The sequence below is a fragment of the Micromys minutus genome (genome assembly GCF_963924665.1).
Source record: "Micromys minutus genome assembly, chromosome: 31".
NCBI lineage: Eukaryota > Metazoa > Chordata > Mammalia > Rodentia > Muridae > Micromys > Micromys minutus.
In genome coordinates, this window is record NC_137966.1 from 17,678,391 (window position 1) to 17,700,089 (window position 21,699).

The 21,699-nt window shown below is 46.3% G+C and overlaps 1 protein-coding gene across 2 annotated transcripts in view; it reads right to left on the minus strand.

Annotated features, from left to right (window-relative positions):
* ADCY9 (adenylate cyclase 9) overlaps positions 1 to 21,412 on the minus strand; it is a 118,688-nt gene extending 97,276 nt beyond the window's left edge. For both annotated transcript variants that reach the window (XM_080942518.1, XM_080942517.1), the window contains exons 1-2: positions 20,751 to 21,412; positions 18,831 to 20,566 (exon numbers count right to left, since the gene is read on the minus strand). In XM_080942518.1, the coding sequence (XP_080798644.1) occupies positions 18,831 to 20,523 (1,693 nt within the window). In that variant the 5' untranslated portion in view covers positions 20,524 to 20,566; positions 20,751 to 21,412. The remainder of the gene's footprint in view (positions 1 to 18,830; positions 20,567 to 20,750) is intronic.
* Between the last annotated feature and the right edge of the window lie 287 nt (positions 21,413 to 21,699).

The window sequence follows — 21,699 nt, forward strand, 5'->3', positions numbered from 1 at the left end:
ATGATAAAACAAAACAGAGCAAGATGGAGCCTGACTACACAGTGCCAGTCACCTCCCAGCACATTCTCTGCCTGACACCCATTCTGGCTCCCCTTGTCCCTTAGGGAAGCTCCACTCACCCTGAACAATTTTATCTGTAGGTATCAGTTACATCTCAGCTAACAGCACACATTTCTTGGGACTCTGACTGAGGGCTGGCTAAAAGCCTTGGAGGCCATCCCCAGTGCAGGGTATAAGCTGGCCATGTTGTGACTCACTCTGAGCTGGCTCACAAAGGTCTATTTTCAGGTGGGCCAATACACACCAGTGGAGAATTAATGCCACTGGCTGGGAAGGGAGTCCAGCCCAGTACGGTGTCAGGGCACACACTCGTAACCTGTGGTAATTCCCTCCCTCCTCAACTTCTCTGTAAGGCCTTGTGAAGTCCTACATCACCTATTTAGCAGCAGGCGAACTTTGCCTCCTCCTCTACTGACTCAAAACTTCATTTGCTCCTTTTTCACCCTAAGCCATACTGACGCTCAGTTACACTGAAAAGTTTACATATTATCCTTGTCTTAACTGCATGAAAGCAAAATAAAATGAACTATGAACCCATAGCCATGTTTGGGAGCAGAGCTTGCTGGTAGCCAGTGTTTCTTTTGAAAACGTTCTATATTAAGGAAGTGTGTGGGAACGAGGCCGGTTATGGAAAGTATCTGTGTCCCAGACTCTTGGGGCAGCTGGAAAGAGCAGTGCAGCCCAGCTGGGCACAGAAGCTTATGAAGCAGAGGGGAAGCCGCATTTTACCACACTACATCCAGATACTTCACGTTAATTTGAACAAGACACTTCCTAGACTTGTTTGGAATATTCCGTATTTATAAAGCAACTTTAAAGCTTTCCCTAGGTGTTGTTTACTACATATTCTCAAAGTGCCATGTATATATATTTTAAAAGTATCTCAATATCGATCCTCCCTATAACTGCATCTTAATCTCAATATTACTTCAATTTACAGTCAACAAAGTAATGCTATCCAGATTGCATCATTCAAAGCTGAGTACAGACAGACCTATAGTCGCAGCACTCAGGTAGCTGAGGAAGGGGGTCACAACTTCGAAACCAGGCATGGAGAATCTGTCTCAGAAAGCCAGTGAACAGGCTGAGCACACTTTTAATCCCAGTGCTCAGAAGTAGAAGAGTAGCTTTTGAGTTTGTGGTTACAATGGTCTATATGGTGAGTCCCTGACTAGCCAGGGCTATGCATCGAGACCCTGTCTCAAAAACAGTGATAACAAAAACCACACAACAAACAAGTTTATATGGTTCTTAGAACCGAGGCTTCACTCTAAACCTTTAGGACGCTTCCCAAAACATCTAGCTGTCAGATCTGACTTTCACCACCCTGTTATAAGTCACCTATTTGAAACTGGCAGACTGTTGTCCCAAAGTTATACCAGGTGACCCAGCCCTTCTACTCCAAGGCATAAACACATAAGAGCTCAAAACAGGTACAGAAACGCTCACAGCTGCACTGACCACTGAGCCAAAAGGTAGGAACCACCATTAACAAATGGATGGAAGATCATGGCAGTCATGATGACTGGCGAACAACAAAGATAAACTTTGAAAACATACGAGCAGGAGAAACCAGATACAGAGGTCACATGTTACGGGACTTCTCTTACATGAAATGTCTAGAAGATGTGACTCCTAGAGATACAAAGATGAGTGATTGACAGGTGCTGGGTTTGGGGGAAGTGGAGAGGGACTGCTTCCTGGGGACGTGGCACGTGTTGGGGGTGATGAAAAGGTGCTGGAACTGCGCGACTGACAGTAGCACACATGAAGATACTCGGCATCACGAACCGACTGCTTCAAACCCGTGGTTTCATGTTTCGCTTTGACTCTTTAAAAAGTTAACAGAGCACAGAGAACCAAAAAAGTAACAGCAAAGCTTGGGGGCGTGTGTGCGACAGATTGTGAGCCCTGAAAAGGCAGCCTGTCACAGAGTATGGAGAAGCCCCACATTCGTGCAGCCACATGAGAGGGTTTTGTTTTGCTTGGGACAGGGCCTCACTCTGCACCTCAGCCTGGTTAATTTATTATTAATTCCCAGCCAATCTCCTGCCCTAGAAGCCTAGGAGCCAGGATTGTAGGCATGAAGTGCTATGCCCAGCTTCTTGTTTTGTTTTTTGATATAGGGTTTTATTCTTGGCTAGGCTGGCCTAGACCATGTGGCGCTCCTCCTGCCTCACTCAGCAGAGTTCCAGGACGACAGACATGAACCACCCCCACTAATGCGCATTTGTCTTATACAGCCTCAAAACTATTAAATAACTCCTGGAGACCAAAGCAGTTCCAGTATATCTGCACTCACTCCAGCACCTGAGCCCCACCTCACACCACCGCCGGACACAGTGTCCAGCTGTCCCTTGCTTCTGTCTATCACTGGTGTCCCTTACCTCAGGCAAGGACCTTTGCTGTGGTAAGAAGGGTCCTGGCATGTGTCCACAGATGAAGAAATGACTGTAGCTGTAATTGTCGAGTGTGCCTCTTAGCTCAGTCACAGCACAGTGCCCTGCACCAGGGTCATGGCCTGGAGGCCCTAGATGCCGGCACATTGAGATTATGGTTTAAGGAGGCCAGGAAGGATTCTGCTAGACATTAAGGGACCATCCCTGAAAGTCTAAGCGAGGGCAGCCATGCTCCCTTTGGCCAGCACGTTTGATGTGAGAATCAGACACATTCTGAGCCCCCATATACAGGGTAGCAGCAAATATGAGTTTCAGTGCTGATGAAAACAGGCTTTGGGAGAGAAAAAGCAGGGTAAAAAATAAATAAATAAATAAATCTTCTCTGAACATCCAGTAGGACCAATAACTCTATGCGTATGCGTATGATCTCATCGACCCTAATCCATACCCTTCACGCTTAGTGAGTCTCTTTTTCAAGGAGAAAATAGATACTTCAATTGCCTAAGTAACCAGACACCATTTTAAAATGACAGATGACGTTGACAACTGAGGCACTTACAGCCTGTGTGAGGCAAGCTAGCTGCTCACAGTGCCCTTCCACAAGCACAGACCTTGTCAACACATGTTCTAAGCCACCGCCGCCGTCAGTACGACTGAGCATCAGGTAACAAGATTTCTGGGACAAAACTCCACGCATACCTTCAGTTTAAACCAGAGAAGAAGAAAGGTAGCCAGTTCTCCATGGTGATGTGTCCGAGAACACACAAAATTGCTATATGTGTAACACTGTCTACAGTTTTCCTGATGTTTCTTGTGAACCTGCAAAATACTGTTGTGAAATTCTGGTTCGCTTTAATAAAAATCATCCTTTCTGTAGACTCACATTTTAGGTTTGTAATATAACTAGCTATGGAGTTTATTATTAACTCTAATTAGCAATTATAGAATCTTGCCTAGAATTTCCACCTTTTATTTTTATATTCACAAAGGAATCTACTTTTTAGTCGTATGGAACAAACATGCTGTCTTGATTAGGATACAGATTCCAGTGAAATTTCTTTCTCTCCCCCTTTAAAAATATTCAAAAGAGCCAGGCAATGGTGGTGCACAACTTTAATCCCAGCACTTGGGAGGCAGAGGCAGGTGGCTGGTCTACAGAGTGAGTTCCAGGACAGCAAGAACTACACAGAGAAACCCTATCTCAAAAAAAACAAAAAAGAAAATAAAAAATTCATGGTGGTGCACACCTGTAATCATAGCTCTGGGAAGGTAGAAACAGGAGGGATTTTAAGGACAGTCTTGGCAAGGTAGTATTCTGAGGCTATAGTTATGTAGCCTGTCTCAAACACACACACACACACACACACACACACACACACACACGGGGGGGGGGGGAGAGAGAGAGAGAGAGAGAGAGAGAGAATAGAGAGAGAGAGAATAAATAAGTAAATGCTAAAAAAAAAATCCTGTAATAATATACTCATCCTGAACTCATATACCTTGCGACTTAATTTATTCAGAATTTATACCAAGAAAAAAAAATGGCCCAGAGATGGCATTCTTAGTCCTTTTGTTTGCTTTCTAAGTTGTTGTTTCATATTTTGTCTTGGGACAGGTCTCGAGTAGCCCAGGCTAGCCCCGAATTCCCTGTGTAGCCAAGGATGATCCTGAATTCCTGACACTCCTTCTGTCTCCACAGTGCTAGGATGACAGGTCAGTACCAGCAATCCTAGCTCACATCCCAAGTTCTAATCAAACTGTCCCAGCGGGATTAACATGCTTGAATGTTTTTGTTTTGTTTTTACAGAACAAAGCAAAAGCCAGGAAAAAAAAAAAAAAAAAAAAAAAAAACTTGCTACAAGAAAACATACTAACAGTTATGTAAGAGTTGACAGCAAGAAGCCAAGCAAAAAGATTAATTTTTAAAATGTAAGGACTGGAAAAACAGAGTGATCTTCATTTGCTTAAAGTTTAAAAAAAAAAAAAAAAAAAAGCCTATTTTAAAAGAAAATTTCTCTATTAGCAACAGCCAAATAACAAGAAGTAAAAACAACTGAATCATCAAGAAAATTACATTTTCTTTGTCATATTTAACTTTTATGAAACTGTCTCATACGCTGTGAGATGTAGAGCCAGATGTTTTAATTGGTTAAAACAGGACAACGTTAGCTGGGCAGGCATGGAAGGTGACTCGTGCCTGGAATCCCAAGAATTGGGAGGCTGAGGCAGGAAGCTTGCCAAGAATTCAAGGCCAGCCTGAGCTACAAAGTGAGACCCTGTCTCCAAAATAAATAAAGAAACGGGATTTTCTGATTGACTGCTGAATGAAACCTTCAGCTCCTCAGAGAACTCAGCCGTCCAGAGGACTTACTATAATTGGTACTTACATCTACGAAATAATCAGATGAGAGTGGTTTCATACTCAACCACATGCTTCCCCTCAAAACCTTCCATTTAAGAACTGGCTGGAAGAAAAGGGAAAAGCCCCTAAGAACTTAATGTTTAATCAACCTGGAGTAAGTCTAGAAAAGAAGCTGACTAATAAGTTTAATTAACTAAACTGGTTCTATAAAACGTGTATATCAAATTATGACCCAGTGTAATTCTCACTTAACTGCCTCTTTAGAAAAACTCAAACAGTAGCAAAAAATTAAAAAAAAAAAAAACCTACATCTTAGTCATGGTATATTACTAAATAATAAAGGCTCCTATCACTCAACTTATTTTAGTCAACTTGAGTGCTTCAAAAAAGAATACCTTTTCCACTGACTGAAAGATGGACAAAGAAAATGACATCTGCCCTTGCACTGACATGAAGTGCTGAGCTCCTGTTGGGATGTCCCAAACTCAGGAGGCACCAGGCTGGGCTGAAGACAGCAGCTGAGTGCTTGCCTAACACATGCATGCTCTTAGTTTTGATCTCCAGCATGTGAGGCAGGGGCACCAGATATCTAACCAAAAAATGCCATACATCAAAGGGTTTGAATGAAAAATCTGCAGGCTCTACTCTGCAGCATCACCAACAGAGGCGAGAAGGGAAGCTTGGGGAGAACAGGAAGCAACCGCTAGTAAGTAATAAGTATTCCAAAAACTGTGCTGATGAACACACAGCTCTTTTTTTTTTTTTAAGTAAATAGGTCAGAGGTCAGATGGCTCAATGGGTAAACTGCATGTTGCCAAGGCTGGAAAACTGCCTTCAATCCCCAGGACCAACATGGTAGAAGGACAGAGAAGACTCACCCAAGTTATCCTCTGACCTATGCATGCATGCTTTGGTACACATGCACCCAAATACATACACACAAATAAATAAGTACATGTAGTTTGAAAACCACTTACTGAGTGCTTTATATAAACAAATCACATGCCATGAATATTGTATCTAAAAAACAAAACAAAACAAACAAACAAAAAAAAACCCTCTGAAAAGAAAAAGTAAACCAAAGAGGAGTTCAAATTTTCCACTCAAGTGACACTTGCTGACAGTCCACACACCTCAGCCAAGGCTGCAGAGGAGACAGACACCCTACTGCAGGGCAAGTCTTCTCCAAGGGAGGCATCAGAAACTCATCTGCTACTAAATACAGTAACAGCATGGACAGAGCTGGGAAAGCAAACATTTCCACTTGAGCTCCCTCAGCAGAGAAACCAAGCTGACATCTTAGAACCCTCAGCTCTCAAAGCACTCAGGATAAAAACTGTTCTCCTGAGCCAGAAAGAACACTGTGCGAAGTTATTCCAGCTAAGAAATTCTCTGGGAAACATGTGTAAAAGACGAAACGCCTCTGAAATGTCTTGTTTATATCTTGTTTGCACGGCAATCCTGAGGTTCTGACCCTTGCAAACTGACAGGAGCACCATCAGTCACTTCGGATGTCTGCTGTGACTCGGGCTGGTAGGCTCAGGACAGCTACAGTCTTACTACCTGGGTCTGTGTGGAGTGCTTCCCCTCTTGCTACTTTATTTCACTAGTCTTGCAAACCACAGCAAATGTCACATTCCCTGCCAAGAGTGCCCTTGCTATTCCTTAGAAAGGATAAGGAATGCAAAGAAGAAAAAGACAAGGTTCAAACCACCATAAACAAAGCAGAGGGTGGTGCCTAATAGCATGCTCTAGGCTCTCTGTTCCCTCCTAGTGCATTCTCCTCACTGTGTGTGTGGGGGGGGGATCAAATGTTTTATATCAGTGATTGGAGTGAAGCAAACTGTACAGAGAAAATCATTAAAAAATCTTTATAATATCCCAGGTTCAAGTATATCTGGGGACTCCTAGGAAGACCACCAAGTCTCTGACATACTTAAGTGGCAGCCAAACTGGGGGCTAAAGGCAAGAGAAGCAAGGAATGGCACCTTAGGAATGGCACGCTTGGTAATGATTTTATTAGTTTTAATATTTGCTTAGTTCTACTAACGACAAACATCATGAAATTCATTTTATTGACAACTAATCTTCTGGTCTCTTTCTGACATAATGTTCAGGTACTTATGAACAGGCTAAGGAGCACTCGTGTAAAGGTGGGTATGGCCAGTACACATGGGTAACCCCTGTGCTCCTAAGGCAAAGTGGGTGGCAGAGAAGAATTCCCCAGAAGCCCCCAGGCAAGCCAGCCTGGTGTAAAACAGCAGCACCGGCAAAAAGATCCTGTCTGAAACAAAGACCAACACCCAAGGCTGCCTCTTGACCTTTATAGGCACCCACATACACCATCTCTACCTACCACACACACACACACACACACACACACACACAATCTTTTAAACAATTGTATTCACTTCTCAGTTCCCCCAAGCTATTTCAAAAACAGTTCTCAACCTTTCAAAGCCAAGTGGGGGCCCTCGTCGGATATTCTTGTTTTGTGTAACAAATGTGATCCTGAGAACCCATGGGTAAATTTATACTTCTAGAACTCAACCTTACTTATGTTTAAAGGAAGCAAAGAACCCTCTATGAAGTTAAGAATCTCAAACATACCCCATAATTTAGTGGTTCTGTAAATCTGAGTTTCCCGATGCTAAATTTGTCTAAATAAGGGTTCATAGTTTAAATAAATGGACAAAGGGGAAACCACTTCTCTGTATTAAGAAAAGTACTATTTTCCAATCCTGAGAGAATCTCAGCTATTCCTAGAGGACAGTGGGGACCTTAAAACTCAGCCACTTCAGAGTTTATATTTTATAAACAAGAGAAATCTGAAAGCCAGCAAGGCTAAGCCAGAGTAGGAGAGTTCTGCCAAACATGTTGGAACTCCAGGGGTGGAGAAAGCATCTTAAGATGGAAAACTAATCTACAAAAGTGAATCCATTTACAACTGTGGTAATTCTGTAACAAAGCTCCCCCTTCAGATACAGCCCCCACCCCCAGCCATCAAACAGCTTCCTTACACGACAAAAAGGAACAGAGATGACCTTAGAAACTTCTCCTGGAGATAAGAACTCAGTCTCACAGAGCAGCAAACACAGTGAGTGCCACCTGCGCTCTCCGCCAGCCACACTTAATAATGTAAAGTTAACTGGATCAATCATAAACAACATTTATCCAAAACATCACAGTTTTTGTGACATCTGTATTTTAATATATGTATACAAAAATATATCAGATGACTATAGGTTTCCTCCCCACTCCCCAGACCAGATTGTTGTTGTTTTTTTTTTAAGTAAGCTAATATTTTGCAAATAAACATGGAAACAAATGGCTGAAAAGTTGATTTCTGTGTCTCATTCCCCCCCCCCTTCGGAAGAACAAAAGAAACTGAACAGAATTTAACATTACATAAAAATTCTGGAAATTATGTAAAACAAATAACCTGAAGCTTTGTTCCCCCTAAAGGGGGGTAGGCAAGTGGGTAATGCTGGGGTTTATGTACATAAATGACAAACGAGAATTATCATGAATACAAAATTACTCAAGATAAATACACTTCTTGAAACGTCCATTTTAGATCTTTTTAGGTCCATTTAGATCATTTTAGATCTGTAAGTCCATTTTAGGACTTACAGATCGCCTGAGTAAACAAAGCCAGTTCACCCTACCTTTTCCACATCCCTAATCCTGTGCTTTCTTGTCACACAGCCCAGGCTGCTCTCCTTGCCTTCCAGCCACGGAACACACCAGGCCAGAAGCTGTCAGCTCGGCTGCTCAAGTTCACATCCCCAGGCCCAGTGTCCCAACTGGCTCTCCTCTATTGCCCATTCCAGCTCTCGCCAAGCCCCCTCTGTGTTATGGACCTAACTCATAGGAAGAACAACAGTATCAACCAACCAGACCATCCAAAGCTCCCAGAGACCACCATCCAAAGAGTACACATGGAGGGACCCATGGCTCCAGCCACATATGTAGCAGAGGATGGCCTTGTAGGACATCAATGGGAAGGGAGGCCCTTGGTCTAAGGCTAGATGCCCCAGTGTAGGGAAATGCCAAGGTGGGGAGGTGGGATTGGGGGTGGGGGAGGGAAGATGGAATAGGGGGTTTCCAGAGGAGAAACTGGGAAAGAAGATAACATTTGAAATGTAAATAAATAAAATATGCAATAAAAAAAAAGACAACTCAGTAATGGACACTGTTTCATGTTAGACTATACCCCAAACACAGAACAAACTGGAAGGGCAGAAAAGACCACAGGGTTTTGCTAGGAATGGCTAGGTAGTTCTCTGAGCAGAGGCTTCAGGTGGGGTACTGTTTGCTTTGGTTTGGGTTGGGTTCTTTTGTAGTGAGGACTGAGCACAGGTCCTCTAAGTCTTGCTGAGCACTCCCTCACTCCACAGTGTCCACAATGGAGAATGTAGGAAGATGTAGTAATATTTCCTCCACTAGGTAGGAGCAAAGTGGCAGAGGAGGACTAGTACCCAAGGCTGCCCTGTGACACACACACACACACACACACACTCACACACACTCACACACACACACAGAGAGAGATAGAGAAAAGTTAAGCTTTTTTTTTAAAAAAACAATTATATTCACTTTACATCTTCTAAGACATTTAAAAAGTGGTTCTTAAATTTTCAAAACCAAGTGGTGGTCCCTTAGCATTTGTGGAGTTGTAGGGAGCCTGCTTTCAGGAACTCCATGGACAATGGTGTCTATTGGTAAATTCTCCGGTCCTTTCTATGAAAGGCACAGCATCTGCACCTAATAGGTGGATATATTCCTGTTGAGCCCCGGATTACCTACAATACCTACTATAAGCAATATGCAAATAGGCGTTATACTAGATTGTGCAGGGAATACAGACAAGGAAAAATAGGCTGCATATATTCTATGCAGATAAAATTTGCTTTTCAAAATATTTCTAGGTTGCTTGAGTCCACAGATAAGCAGCCCCGAAGAAGACAGAGGGCTCTGTGACCACTGAGCAGCTCTCAAACTCAGCAGGGCTTAAACTGTGAAAAGCCTTTATCTTACAAACCTGCTGCAGAGCAGAGAGAAACCACCCACGAATGCCTGAGGGAAATGGCAGAGCCCCGTACTCCCTCCCAGGAGGCACTGTTCAGAACAAGGCTCCCAGAAAGGGAACTACTGGAATTGTCTTCCGGAACCTTCCACAGCTATACTGAGTATACTTCTCAGCTACAAACAGGTCATTTTCATCTTGGTGTAGGGTTTTTCTTTTGCTACTATTTATCTATGTTCGCAGACACATGTCCTTCAGCAGACCTTAGTGGGAAGATACTGTAAAAATAAATGCCACGTTGCTTCATAATTGCCAATTGCAAGAATGCAAATTAGAGCTTCCCAGGAACTTGGAGATGTACGTGGCTTTCCTCTGTGGTTTATTTCTTCATGTAAACATGCATATGCTATTAATTTTCTTTTCAAAACAGGAGAGGGTAAACTTTAGCTGTCTCTCTGTATAAACATATCAGAAAAACTGAATTAATGAGATTTCAATACCTATAATTTCTCAGCTACTTAAAAATGCTACTGAGAAGAAAATCTACCATAAGCTACTGGGGTTGCATTAAAAAGAATATGGCAGCCAAAACGGGGGGGGGAAGGGGGGGCACATGCTTAAGATGATACAACTGTGTATCAAAATGGGGTATTCTGTAGAGGGTGGCTCAGCAGTTAAGAGTGCTTGCTGTTCTTCAGGGAGACCTGAAGTTTGCTTCCTAGACCTTATGTTGGTTGACTCACAACCACCTATAATTCCAGTACCAGGGGATTCCACAGTCAACTGAACTCACACACACAAATGCCCACATAGACACACAAGCATACACATAATTAAAAATAAAAATATTTCAAAAAAAGATCTTCAGCTGGGTGTAGTGACACATGACTTTAATCTCAGCACTCAAGAGGCAAGACAGGCAGCTCTCTGAGTTCAAGGGCAGCCTGGTCTAAGAGCAAGTTCCAGGACTCTGTAGCCAGGGCTATACAGAGAAACCCTGCCTCAGGGGGAAAAAGTGAGATCAGTAATGGAATGCAATATCTACTAATATAAATCAAATAAAATGGAAGAGAAGTTTCTATGTATTCATGAAGAAACACTGTTTCCTTGAGAAGGCTGTTAAGAAAGTAACTGGGAGCTGGAAAGATGGCTCCTAGGCTAAGAGGGCATGCTGTCCCTGCAAGAAGCTGGGTTCCCACAACTACATCAGGTGGCTCCCGAACACCTAGAACTCTAACTCTGGGGGATCCAACACCTCTGGCCTCCTCAGCCAAGCCTCCTCGAATGTGTATAATTAAAATGATCTCTTCTTAAGAAAAACCAATTTGAAACAGGGCTAGCAAGGTGGCTCAGTGGTAAAAGCACTGGCTGCACAAGCCTGAGGTCCCGTGCTGAAAAAAAGGAACCAATTCCATGTGCACAGTGGTGATTGATATGCACACACACACACACACACACACACACACACACACACACACACACATAGAGACACACACACACACAGAATAAACAAAAAGTTTTTCAAAGAACCAACCGAAATAAAGAGGGAAGGAATGAGGCCAACAACATAAAAACCTTTACATACGTGTCACGGTGATAGGATTTCCCAGCATCTGGGGACAACATGCAAAAGTTCTGTGTGAACTACAAAGGCACAGAGAGAGGTAAGACTGCTCTGGGTGCTGCTGAAAAATAATCACCCTTTCAATACATTCAGCTGCTGGGCCTAGTCTCTGATGAGTTACTGTGTGCCAAGTCCTTTCTAAGTACTTGACACGCACTTGACATTTTATCTCTACAACTCAATGAGGTGGGTACTGCTGTTTTCTGCTACATTCCTTTGGATTTAAGTACTGGATTAACCACTTGGTTACCCTTTCTGGTTGATGGAACATTATAAAGTTCATTTCCCTCACTTACAAAAGGGAGACAACAGGAGTCTGCCCTGCTCGGTCTTACATAAATATATATAAATAATATAAATATAAAACTGGCAAGTCTGGGGCACATTTGTTGGGTGGTCTCTTGACTGGTGGCTCCTCACACAGCCAGATCATATACTCCAGGAGAGGACCACAGTCTGTCTCCAGGTCTTTGTTCATGCCTCACCAAGGGTAGGAACGCCTTCAATATTTAGTGAATAAATAAAAGAGTTTACAGTAGAATAACAGCTTTTGCTTAAACCTCAGCCATGTCTCCAAAGCTGAGGATTTTCCCATAATTCCTCAATTATCTAGGGCCACATCATTCTAAGTACCTCAAAGCTGTAGGGACTTGAAGCTGCCCAAAAACAATATTGGTGAGCTCCCCGGGGCTTGCAGTGAGGAAGCTGCCAAGCTCAGCTGCTCCAAGCTCAGCTGCTCCAAGCTCAGCTGCTACAGTGTAACTAGAGCAAGCTGTAGGGCTTGCAGTCTGGACACTTGTCCTTTTTAATTCAAGAAACTGACACAGTCCCAGTCCCTGGTGTGTTCTGGGTTTCAGTGTTCCCCAGACAGAGTGTAGCAAAGGAGCAGAGCCCTCTGTGAGGACAAAATTTAACTTTCCCCAGAGGGGGAGACTGGGTTCTTGTTGACTCAATAGCCACTGCCACTACGTAAACAAGTCACTGTGCTGATCAGTTGAAGCATCTAGTCCGATTCTCCCCTCTATCAAAGGATATGTGCTCGGTGTACTCAGAGCCCCCAGGCAGCTTGTCCAGGTCCCACAGTGAAGAGAGAACAGAAAACGCAGTCCAGGCACCTAACCACTAAATTACACAGCAAGAGAGTGGACACTTTAAAAAGCTGCAAAACAACACCGATGATCTCAAGGAGGAACTTTAAGGAAACGCAAAATTTTTTAACTAAAGTCACTAGCTCCTTCCACAATACACGGAAAATGCCTGTCATGTGTCTGTTTAGGCAATATACATTTAGTGCTGCCTTTTTTCCTTTTCTATTACTTTGTGTGTGCCGGGGCTTCATCTAACTCAGGCTGTCCTCAAACTCATTATGTAACCGAGGATGACCCTGAGCTTCCGATCCTGCTGCCACGTCCTGCATGCTGAGAATGCAGGCATGAGCATCGTACGCGGTCTGATGCAGTGTGCAGATCAAACCCATAATACCATGTACGGTAGAGACAAACAATGCCAGCCGAGATCTTTCTGATCACAGGCAGGACTTTCATAAAGTCTCGAGTCTCAGAGACCTTACTTGCCTTTTCAGGTGCATCATGGTGTTACATGTCGTGTGGTACACCAGGTAAAGGACCAACTGTACCGTCATGGCACTATAAGCCATGCCACACAGGCAGAGGAAAACGGCTTCACTGAAGAACGTCCTTGATGAAGCAGTAATAATTAATGACTATTAAATCTCAACCTTGAGTGTGTGTCTTTTTAGTAGTCTCTGTGATAAAACAGGAAACATGCCTCCAGCACTGTCACAAGCCAAGGTCCCATGGCTGTCAGGAGAGCTGCTATGCAGCTGGGGGCTGCAAGCTAAATTGGTGGCCTTTCTCCTGGAACATCATCTGTGCTTGACCTACAGACAAACTCTAGACAAGCCTGAGTGCTGACAGACTGTTTCTGAAAAACTAACAGAATGAGGCTGTCGCTTCAAGAAAATTAAAAGTGTTTGCTGTCGACGATAAAAGCTCAGACTCTGAAGTGAAGATGGAAATTCTGGAGTGAGGTCAGCACCTGCCCAGTGTTTACAGACAGACTGTCCTGATAGCAACACTTAAGATGTCTTCAGAACCGGGAAAAAACGTTCAGATTTCTCCGAATGACCAATGTATGTCCCGATAAAGTCACAGCTGAAGGGAAAACTCATTAAAGACCCAGTGAAACACCCTGGGATGACATACGAAGAAACTGAGAACGAGGCCCAGGGCTCCATGCCGGCACAAAGCTTTAAGGAACTCCTGTTTGTTAATGTTGGCATAGAGTCAAAGAAAAATGCCCACAGTGATCTCAATAAAACGGCCCCTCACTTCCCAAGGCCTCATCTGCATCAGGACAGATGTGCTATGCACTGTGTGTCCTTCACTACCCAGGGACAGAGAGCATGCTGAGACAGTCACAACAACACAGCCACTCAGGAAAGGCTGACACTGGGGGTTTCCACTGTACAAAGTCTATAATTTCTCAAATTAACTTTTCATTAACACAGATATTAAACAAACTTGCAAAACAGACTTCCTGTTCTCACCAATTCCCTTATGCCTGAAAATAGTTACTGCTTATATGTTTTTTTTATTTTTATTAAAATATTGCTTATATTAATGTGATGGTGGTTTGTTATTTTGAAATTAAATACAGAACATCTGTTTAAATTTCTCTATTTTGGTTTCCAATGTGGTAATAGAAAATCTATGGATAAACAGTGTCCTCAATAATTTAGGAATATAAAGGGACCCTGAAACCAAATGCTCTGAGCTACTAGCTTGCTGAAAAGCCTCATAACCAGGAATGTCCCAGGCCTAGGACTTTCTTCACCCACGGTCGGCCTCCAGTGCCTCTGCCCCGTTGCTACCGCAGTACAAAGAAGACTGATAATCTCACCTATTCCAAGGGCCTGAGTCTTCCATTCAACCCAGCACAGAGGGTACCAAACACTCCAGCACACTGATGAATGTTACAGTAAACATCCCTGAGTCAAGTTCAGGCATGGGGTGGCGGGTCAGACAGCGCACCAGGTTCATCAGCAGGACATCATCTTAGCTTTCTCTGGCGTTCCCTGAGGAAGCCTGCCCCTGGCCCGTCCCGCCATCTGTGCAGGTCAGCCCCTCCTCTTTATAAAATCCCTCTGGCGTTCCAGATCCTATTTAGCAAAGTCTGAAGTGTCTCCAGTGCAAACTGCATATGAACGCCAGAGCCCGGTGGATGTGGGTCGCTTCATCCCACTTTTTGTGGCCAACAGCTTCTTAGGATCACCAAGAAAGTAGTCACACGGATGAATAGTGACTGGCAAGCACACCAAAATCCTACCAGAAGTACCAAAACCACGACCACCGGACAACAGGCTTACACACAAATAGAAAAGTCAGTGCAGCTTTGCAACTCCGGCCAGTCAGCAGAAACAATTATTATGAATCTCCTTTGTTTTCCACGTTCTTGGTAATTCTACCCCAAAAGATTACCTTCTTCTCCTCTGCATTCCATCAGAAATCCAGCAAACCTTATTCTTAATTTCCTTGCCAAATGTTAATTCACTCAAAAGCTTATCTTGGGAATTAACAGCTGTGCGCCACTTACTTGTAGCCACGTAATTTGGTCCCAAAGGAACTGAAAAGGTTGTCATAGAAAAGGCCAGGCATGGCAGCGTGAGCTTGTAATCCTACCACTTGAGAGGCTGAGGCAGGAGGACTGCAAGCTCAGGACCAGCCCGGGTTATACACACACTACGCAGCAAGGCGTCGTCTCAGACAGACAGAACTCACGGGGCCGCTGCTCCACGGCTGGCTGTTGTCTCCTTTGCCAGATATGAAGCTACGTTTCCTCCTTCATCTTCTCTAAGACACCTGCTTCCTGAGAGGCTGTGTGTCTCTGTGTGAATGGAAGATGCTACCCAAGTACGTATGTGGTAGAAGCTGAGCTTCTCCCCCGGGAGCTCCACAGCCTAAATTTTGGGAAATGTCTTCATTTGTATGACTTATGGCACAATGGCAACCAGGAATCTATCTGTAAAGCTTAACCCTATCCACATGGAGGAAGGGGGCAGCTGGAGGCAAGTTCTAAGTTTCACTTTCTGCCCCCAGAACTCCGAATCTACCACAGGAAGAAGCAGACCTCTGGATAACAGTCCTCAGGCTTTGGTCACAGCACACAGGATAGCCAGGATCCCTCTAGCTTTGAGGTTTATCTCAGCACTACAGCAGGAGCATTCTTCCTGTAGTTCATATTTAGCTACTTTGCCTTGGTTTCATAATTGCTCTTACTCTGTGGATTATTTCCAAAATCTTGGGCTTCTCAATTAACCCACTAGCTAACTCCCCTGTCTGACACGAGAGGGCCAATTGTTCATTCAAAACCCAGCCTCTATACGATGAGAACAGGATGTTTTTTTTTTTTTTTTTTTTTTGTACCCTATTGTAGTCCCAGAACCCAGAACTGGGCACAAGTCAAGGTTTCCAGATCTGATCATCTTTCTCAGCCAAATCTCTCTCCCTCCATTCTCTCCACAGCAATGCCATGCCAACCCTTCCTTACTCTGGAGAATCTCCAGGTCAGTTCCAGAAGCCTGAAAGGCTTTCCCACCTTCAATCCATGAAACGGCCACACCCCATCCCAGCCTCTGATTAAGCCTGGCTTGGAGTCCTATCTGCTTATCTCGAACTGCTGGCACCTGCCCCTCATCTCCACAGACGCTGCAGCTACCTTCCCCCGGGCCACCCCTGACCCCCTCATCTCCAGGCTCATTCCCCTTCCAGGCTACAAAACACCAGGACTGAGTTTTCAGTTTGAGATCACCAGGCCTTTTACAGAAGCCTCAACAGGGATCCTTCCCACTTTAAGAGTCTGGATCAAATCCAAACTCCTTAGATCACCCACTGCAGTCCCAGTCCTGATGACCTGGGTCCAACAGCCTGACCACACTGAGAAACATGAGTGACAGCCTAGGCCCAAGATGTCTGCTCCGTACTTAGCCCATCTGGAGAGCTTGGTCCCGGGGCTACTGAAAGCACCTGCTTCTCTCATATCGACACACTCTGCAACAACTCTGCCAAGGTCGGGACTGCCACGGGGAGACTGACAGACAGACAGAGGGAAACAGAGGGAGAAAATATGAATGTGAAGAAGAGATCAGCATTCTATTCAGACCCTGCCATGCTGCCACAGTTCCAGGAGACAAAGAGGGGTGAGAAGTACAGAAGGCCAACAGTTTCAAAAGAAAACTAATTAATTAAATCAGTCTTGAGGAAATGGTTCGAGGAGAGATCACTGAACTTCAAAGTCAGCAACAGTCCAGCCAAGCCTTCCATGTCATCTGAGCCTCTTCCTCTTCTTCGTTCCTTTCCTCTATTCCTTCCCTTCTCTGTCCATTTACAAACCTTTCGTACACACATAATGCACATTTTAAGCTAACTTACCAAGTTTACACTATTTTAAACAATTACATTTATTTGCAATTAAACTAAAAAAAAAAAAAAAACCACCACCACCACCAGGATTTCTTTTTGTATTTTTCTTGAGGGGATTTCTTTTTGTATTTTTCTTGAGGGGATTTCTCTGAGACCCTTGGTCTATAAATTAAAAAGAAAAACCACCAATAAACTAACAAACACTGGTATTTCCAAGAATTCTATGACTTCAAAACTTCCAAATATACTTAAACCACACCTATTGTTATTTTTGAAGTCCAAATGCTACATTACATGAAGCACACCTCACAAAACTGCCTCCGCCGTCCTGTGACCCACACCTTCGATCTTTATACACATTGCGGTGCAGGGGACTCCACAACCCCCCAAAACACCAAAATGTCAAGGAGGGCTTACATCCACTCAAAACTCAAAGCATCATTTTGTGAGCTGGTCAACACCCACACTTGAATCTCTCTAGACCAAGGTAATTCTCTGGTGAAGTATCTCCTGCTATGTCCATACACTGTTTAACAACTAACAAAAACTCCGGAGGGGAAAAAACCCACCCTGGCCAGAGAAGAAGAAATGATAAGAAGACCTGTATCCCAGACTCCCACTGAACTCCCCACAGCGATACAAGGCAGACAACCACTCTCTGATTTCCCTGTCTGATTTAAACCATCACTTCTCCTCCCTCAGTTCCCTCTCCTGGGAATTTTTAATTGTATAATTATGTGGCATTTGGGGACCACAAAACACAATACAGCTTTAATGTAGCTTTTCAAAATTGATGTTAATTCTTTATATACTTCTAAAATAGATGTCTCCTCAATCCTGAAGATTTATAAGGTGGGAGTGCATGCCTTTAATCCCATCACCCAGGAGGCAGAGGCAAGAGGATGTCTGTGAGTTTGAGGCCAGCCTGTCTATAGAGCATGCTGCAGGACAGCCAGGGCTACAAAGAGAAACCCTGTCTCCAAATACCAAAAACAAACAAACAAACAAAGTATAGTAAGACACAGGGACAGTTTAAAATTGCAGGGAACAGGGCAGGAAATGTAGCAGATTCCTAAGGATCCTTGTTTCTGGTCGGTTTTACACATCTATTTTCCAGACCTCAAAGACTTTTGTCCAATATAAAAATAATAAAGTAAAGTAAGATGTAACCCAACAAAAATTCCAAGGACCTTAATACTAAGGACAAAGAGCCAGACGCCAATCTGAGGGAGTAAGGGAGACATAAGAACCCCACCTCCAGAACACCTGCTGTCAGAACTCTGAAATCTGGGCTGATTTCAGATACAAGGCAGATAAAGTAACAAGCACTGAATAACAGGTGGGAGATAGAAATGAAGACAGGAGATGGGAAAGAGGGAGGAATGGAGGGGGAGGGAGGGAGGGAGATGCTGACTGATCCAGGCAAAGGCACTGTATACTGACAAGCACATACGTCTAATTCTCCAAGATCCTACAGAACTATCTTGACCTTAAGCAAAGCAAGGCCTGAAGATAGTTTTGTCAAAAGAGATGGGGAAACATCTGTGTAGGATTTCAAGGCAAACCTAAAAAGTTGCAACTTTCAAAGGACTCTGATATCCACACACTCACTGGGCTGTCCACCAGGATTTCAGAGACATGGCAGCCAGCAGGCAGGGTGTGAGTTTTCAGAGCTCTCCTTCCTTCTAAGGTCTCATCTAGGTCAGCCCTGTCTCTGTGTCTGTCTGCAGTGTGACTGGGTCTGTAACGTCTGACTCGCTAGGGAGAAAAAAGGCTCACTGATTCCCCACAGTCGGTTGTACGGAAACAGCCAACTGCCCGTAGACACCAGCGCTGGAAAGAGGTTTTTCATTTATTGCTAATACCACGGAATGCAAACAGGATGGGGAGGGAGATGACAAAGAGAAACACATACCTTTCAACTGGTCAGCGACCACGCTCTGCCCGAGGCGCTCGATAACTCTCCCATCTTCCATTTCATACCTGTCGTCTAAGTATTTTGCAGTGGCCTCGGATATGTGAACCTTGCCAGCCACTCCCAGCTGCTCCATGAGATTTGCCAAGTTCACATCATTGGACCACACATCAAACTTAAACCTCCTCATGCCCAGGATGCCACACAGGACAGTGCCCGTGTGAACCCCAACACGCATGTTCACCATCTCTTTCTTCTCCAGGCAGAACTGCTCGATGGCTTTTATCATGCCTAAGCCCATTTCAATGCAGCAGTAGGCATGGTCTGCCCGGGGCTCCGGACACCCTGCCACACAATAATAACAGTCTCCCAGAGTGCTTATCTTCTCACACTTGGTCTCCTCACACAACCGGTCGAAGCGTCCAAACAGATCATTGAGAAGACCTACTAAGGCATGAGCAGATTTGTTGGCACTCATCTTGGTAAAGCCCACAATGTCTGCGAATAAAATACTGACTTCTTCGATCTGCTGCATCTTAAAGGGGCGGAATGCTATCGGCGCTTTCTGTATGGAGGACTTCTTCTTCCTGTTCTTGGGACTGGAGGTGGCGTGCCTCTTGACAGAATTCTCACTCTCCTCGTCCCCTTGTTTCATTAGGTCATCCGCTATGATTCTCGGCATCACAGAATGAATCATCCGCTCTTTCAGGGCTTTCTCTACCTCCAGATCTTTGCCGTGCATAATGGATTGTCCCACCTTGAGGAAGGTGCTCCGGGACCTCACCTGAGACATGACAAACAGATGGATCCCGATGGCGTGGATGCACACGTGGAGCAGGGCTCTGCTCAGCAGCTCCCAGTGCAGGGCCCCAGGGCCCGGGGAAGGAAAGCAGTCTTCATTTCGGAAATGGTAACCGAAGGTCTCAAAAAGAACAGAATAGACCACCCCCAAAAACAAGCTCAGGTACAGAGGCAAATGCATGACCGTGTAGAGCAAAAAGAGCGCTTCGATGCACATGGAGAAGCTCCCTACTTGAGATAAGCAAGTGTCCGCCGCCTTGGCCGAGAGAGTACGATTGGAGCTGTCAGCATGTCCTGACAGAGGTGTCCAAACCTGAAACTGCGCAGCCAGGGTCAGGGCGAACACCAGCAGGGTAAGAGCCAGCGAGGTCCACGCATAATGCCGGGCGTACAGCTTGGTGAAAGTAAACAGGAAAAAGCCCACACATACCACCAGGAAGCACAGAGCCGGGACCACCATGACAATCACTTTGGATCTCATGTGGACAGCGAAATAGATGCTCCAGAGAAGGCAGGCGAAGCCCACATAAAAGAGTGCGTACCGGAAGCGGCGCTGGGTCTGCGGAAAGCAGCGCTCCAGGCAGGCCTCCTCCAGGTTCACCGAGTCGAATTTGGGGTCCCACCACCGGCTGGAGGCCCTCTCGAACAGCTGGGGCAGCTTCTTCTGTCTGCGCAGACGACCCCCGCCGCCCACTCGCCGGGGAAGGCCCCCTGAGTCTCCCGAACTGCTGCAGCTGGAGGAGATGCTATACTTGCAGTGTTTCGGGTGGGTGTTGGAGGACAGCTGCTTAGGGTTGATCTTGACCCTCACGCTGTTGCTGTCTCCGCTTGAGTCGCAGCTCACCTCGGTGCTATGGTGATGCAGCAGCTGCTGGTGGGGTGAGGAAGCCATGTTGCCGAGCTCTTGGAACCTTTCCCGAACAGGTCAGGGGTACCTGCAGGCAAAACCAGCAGAATTAGAGCGGCCTTACTACACACACTCCCGGAGGGCCACGAGACCTGTGCTTGTCGCGAGTGCGAGCTCTGGCGAGCCACTTGAGAAGGCACCATATGTTCACAAAAACTGCCCATAAAAGCGAATAAAAGCGCCAAGGCGAGCGAGAACCGCGCGGGCTGTACCTGGTGCTCCCGGGGCTCTCGTGCCGCGGCCGCACTGAGTTTAGGTCCCCCGCACGCAGCGCTGCGCTCCCCTCGGGCGCCGTCGCCCGCTGGTGGCCTCTCCCCGTGCGCCTCCAACTGCAGCTCCAGAGGGAAGTTCAGACCTAGAGCGCTCCGGGCACCGGGAGCAGCTTTCGCAAAAACAACTCGGCCGGAGGCGAGCAGCGCTTCATCCTGCCGCAGCGGCTCCCGGTGCGTCAAAGCGCGCGGGCCGACCTGCGGCTCCTGCCGCGTCCCGTCCCGGCGCCGCTGAGCACCAGCGGGCTCCCCTGCCCCGCGCCCCCGCCCGCGAGCTTGCGGAGCCCGAGGGCCGCCCGTCCGAGCGGCCGGTCTAGCAGGGCCTGCTGCCCGCAGCAGAACGCGCCGCGCCCCCGCCCAGGGCCGAGCTCGGGGCACTGCGCGGGCCCCTCCGCGGACGGCAGTGCGGGCTGCCGCAGAGCCTGACTCCCGCGCCGCTGGCCGGCCCGCACGCCGGTCGCCCGCACGCCGCGCCCACGCCCCAGGGGCCCTGCCCGAGCTACAGATGCCGCTGCGGCTGCGCCCGCCGCCCGCTCTCCCGCAGCCGCTGCCTCATGTCGGAAGAGCAGCCGCCGCAGCAGCCGCCGCCGCCACCATCTCCGGCCCCCTCCCCCTCCCGCTGTCACTGACAGACGCGCGCCCGCGCCGCCCCTCTCCCCCGCCGCAGCGCGCACGCGCGGCCCGCGCACGCCACCGCCGGGTCCCGGACGCGCGCACCAGCAGCGCGCCACTCGGCCTAGGAGCGCGCGCCGGGCTCGGGGCTGCAGCGGGGCGGGGCCGGGCAGACGCGCTCTGGGCTCCGCCCTCCGCCCCGGGCCGCTCCGCGCCTGGGCCGCCCGCTGTGGGCACCAGGCCTCCGCCTTCTTCCCAGGCCTTGGCTGCCTCTAACTAC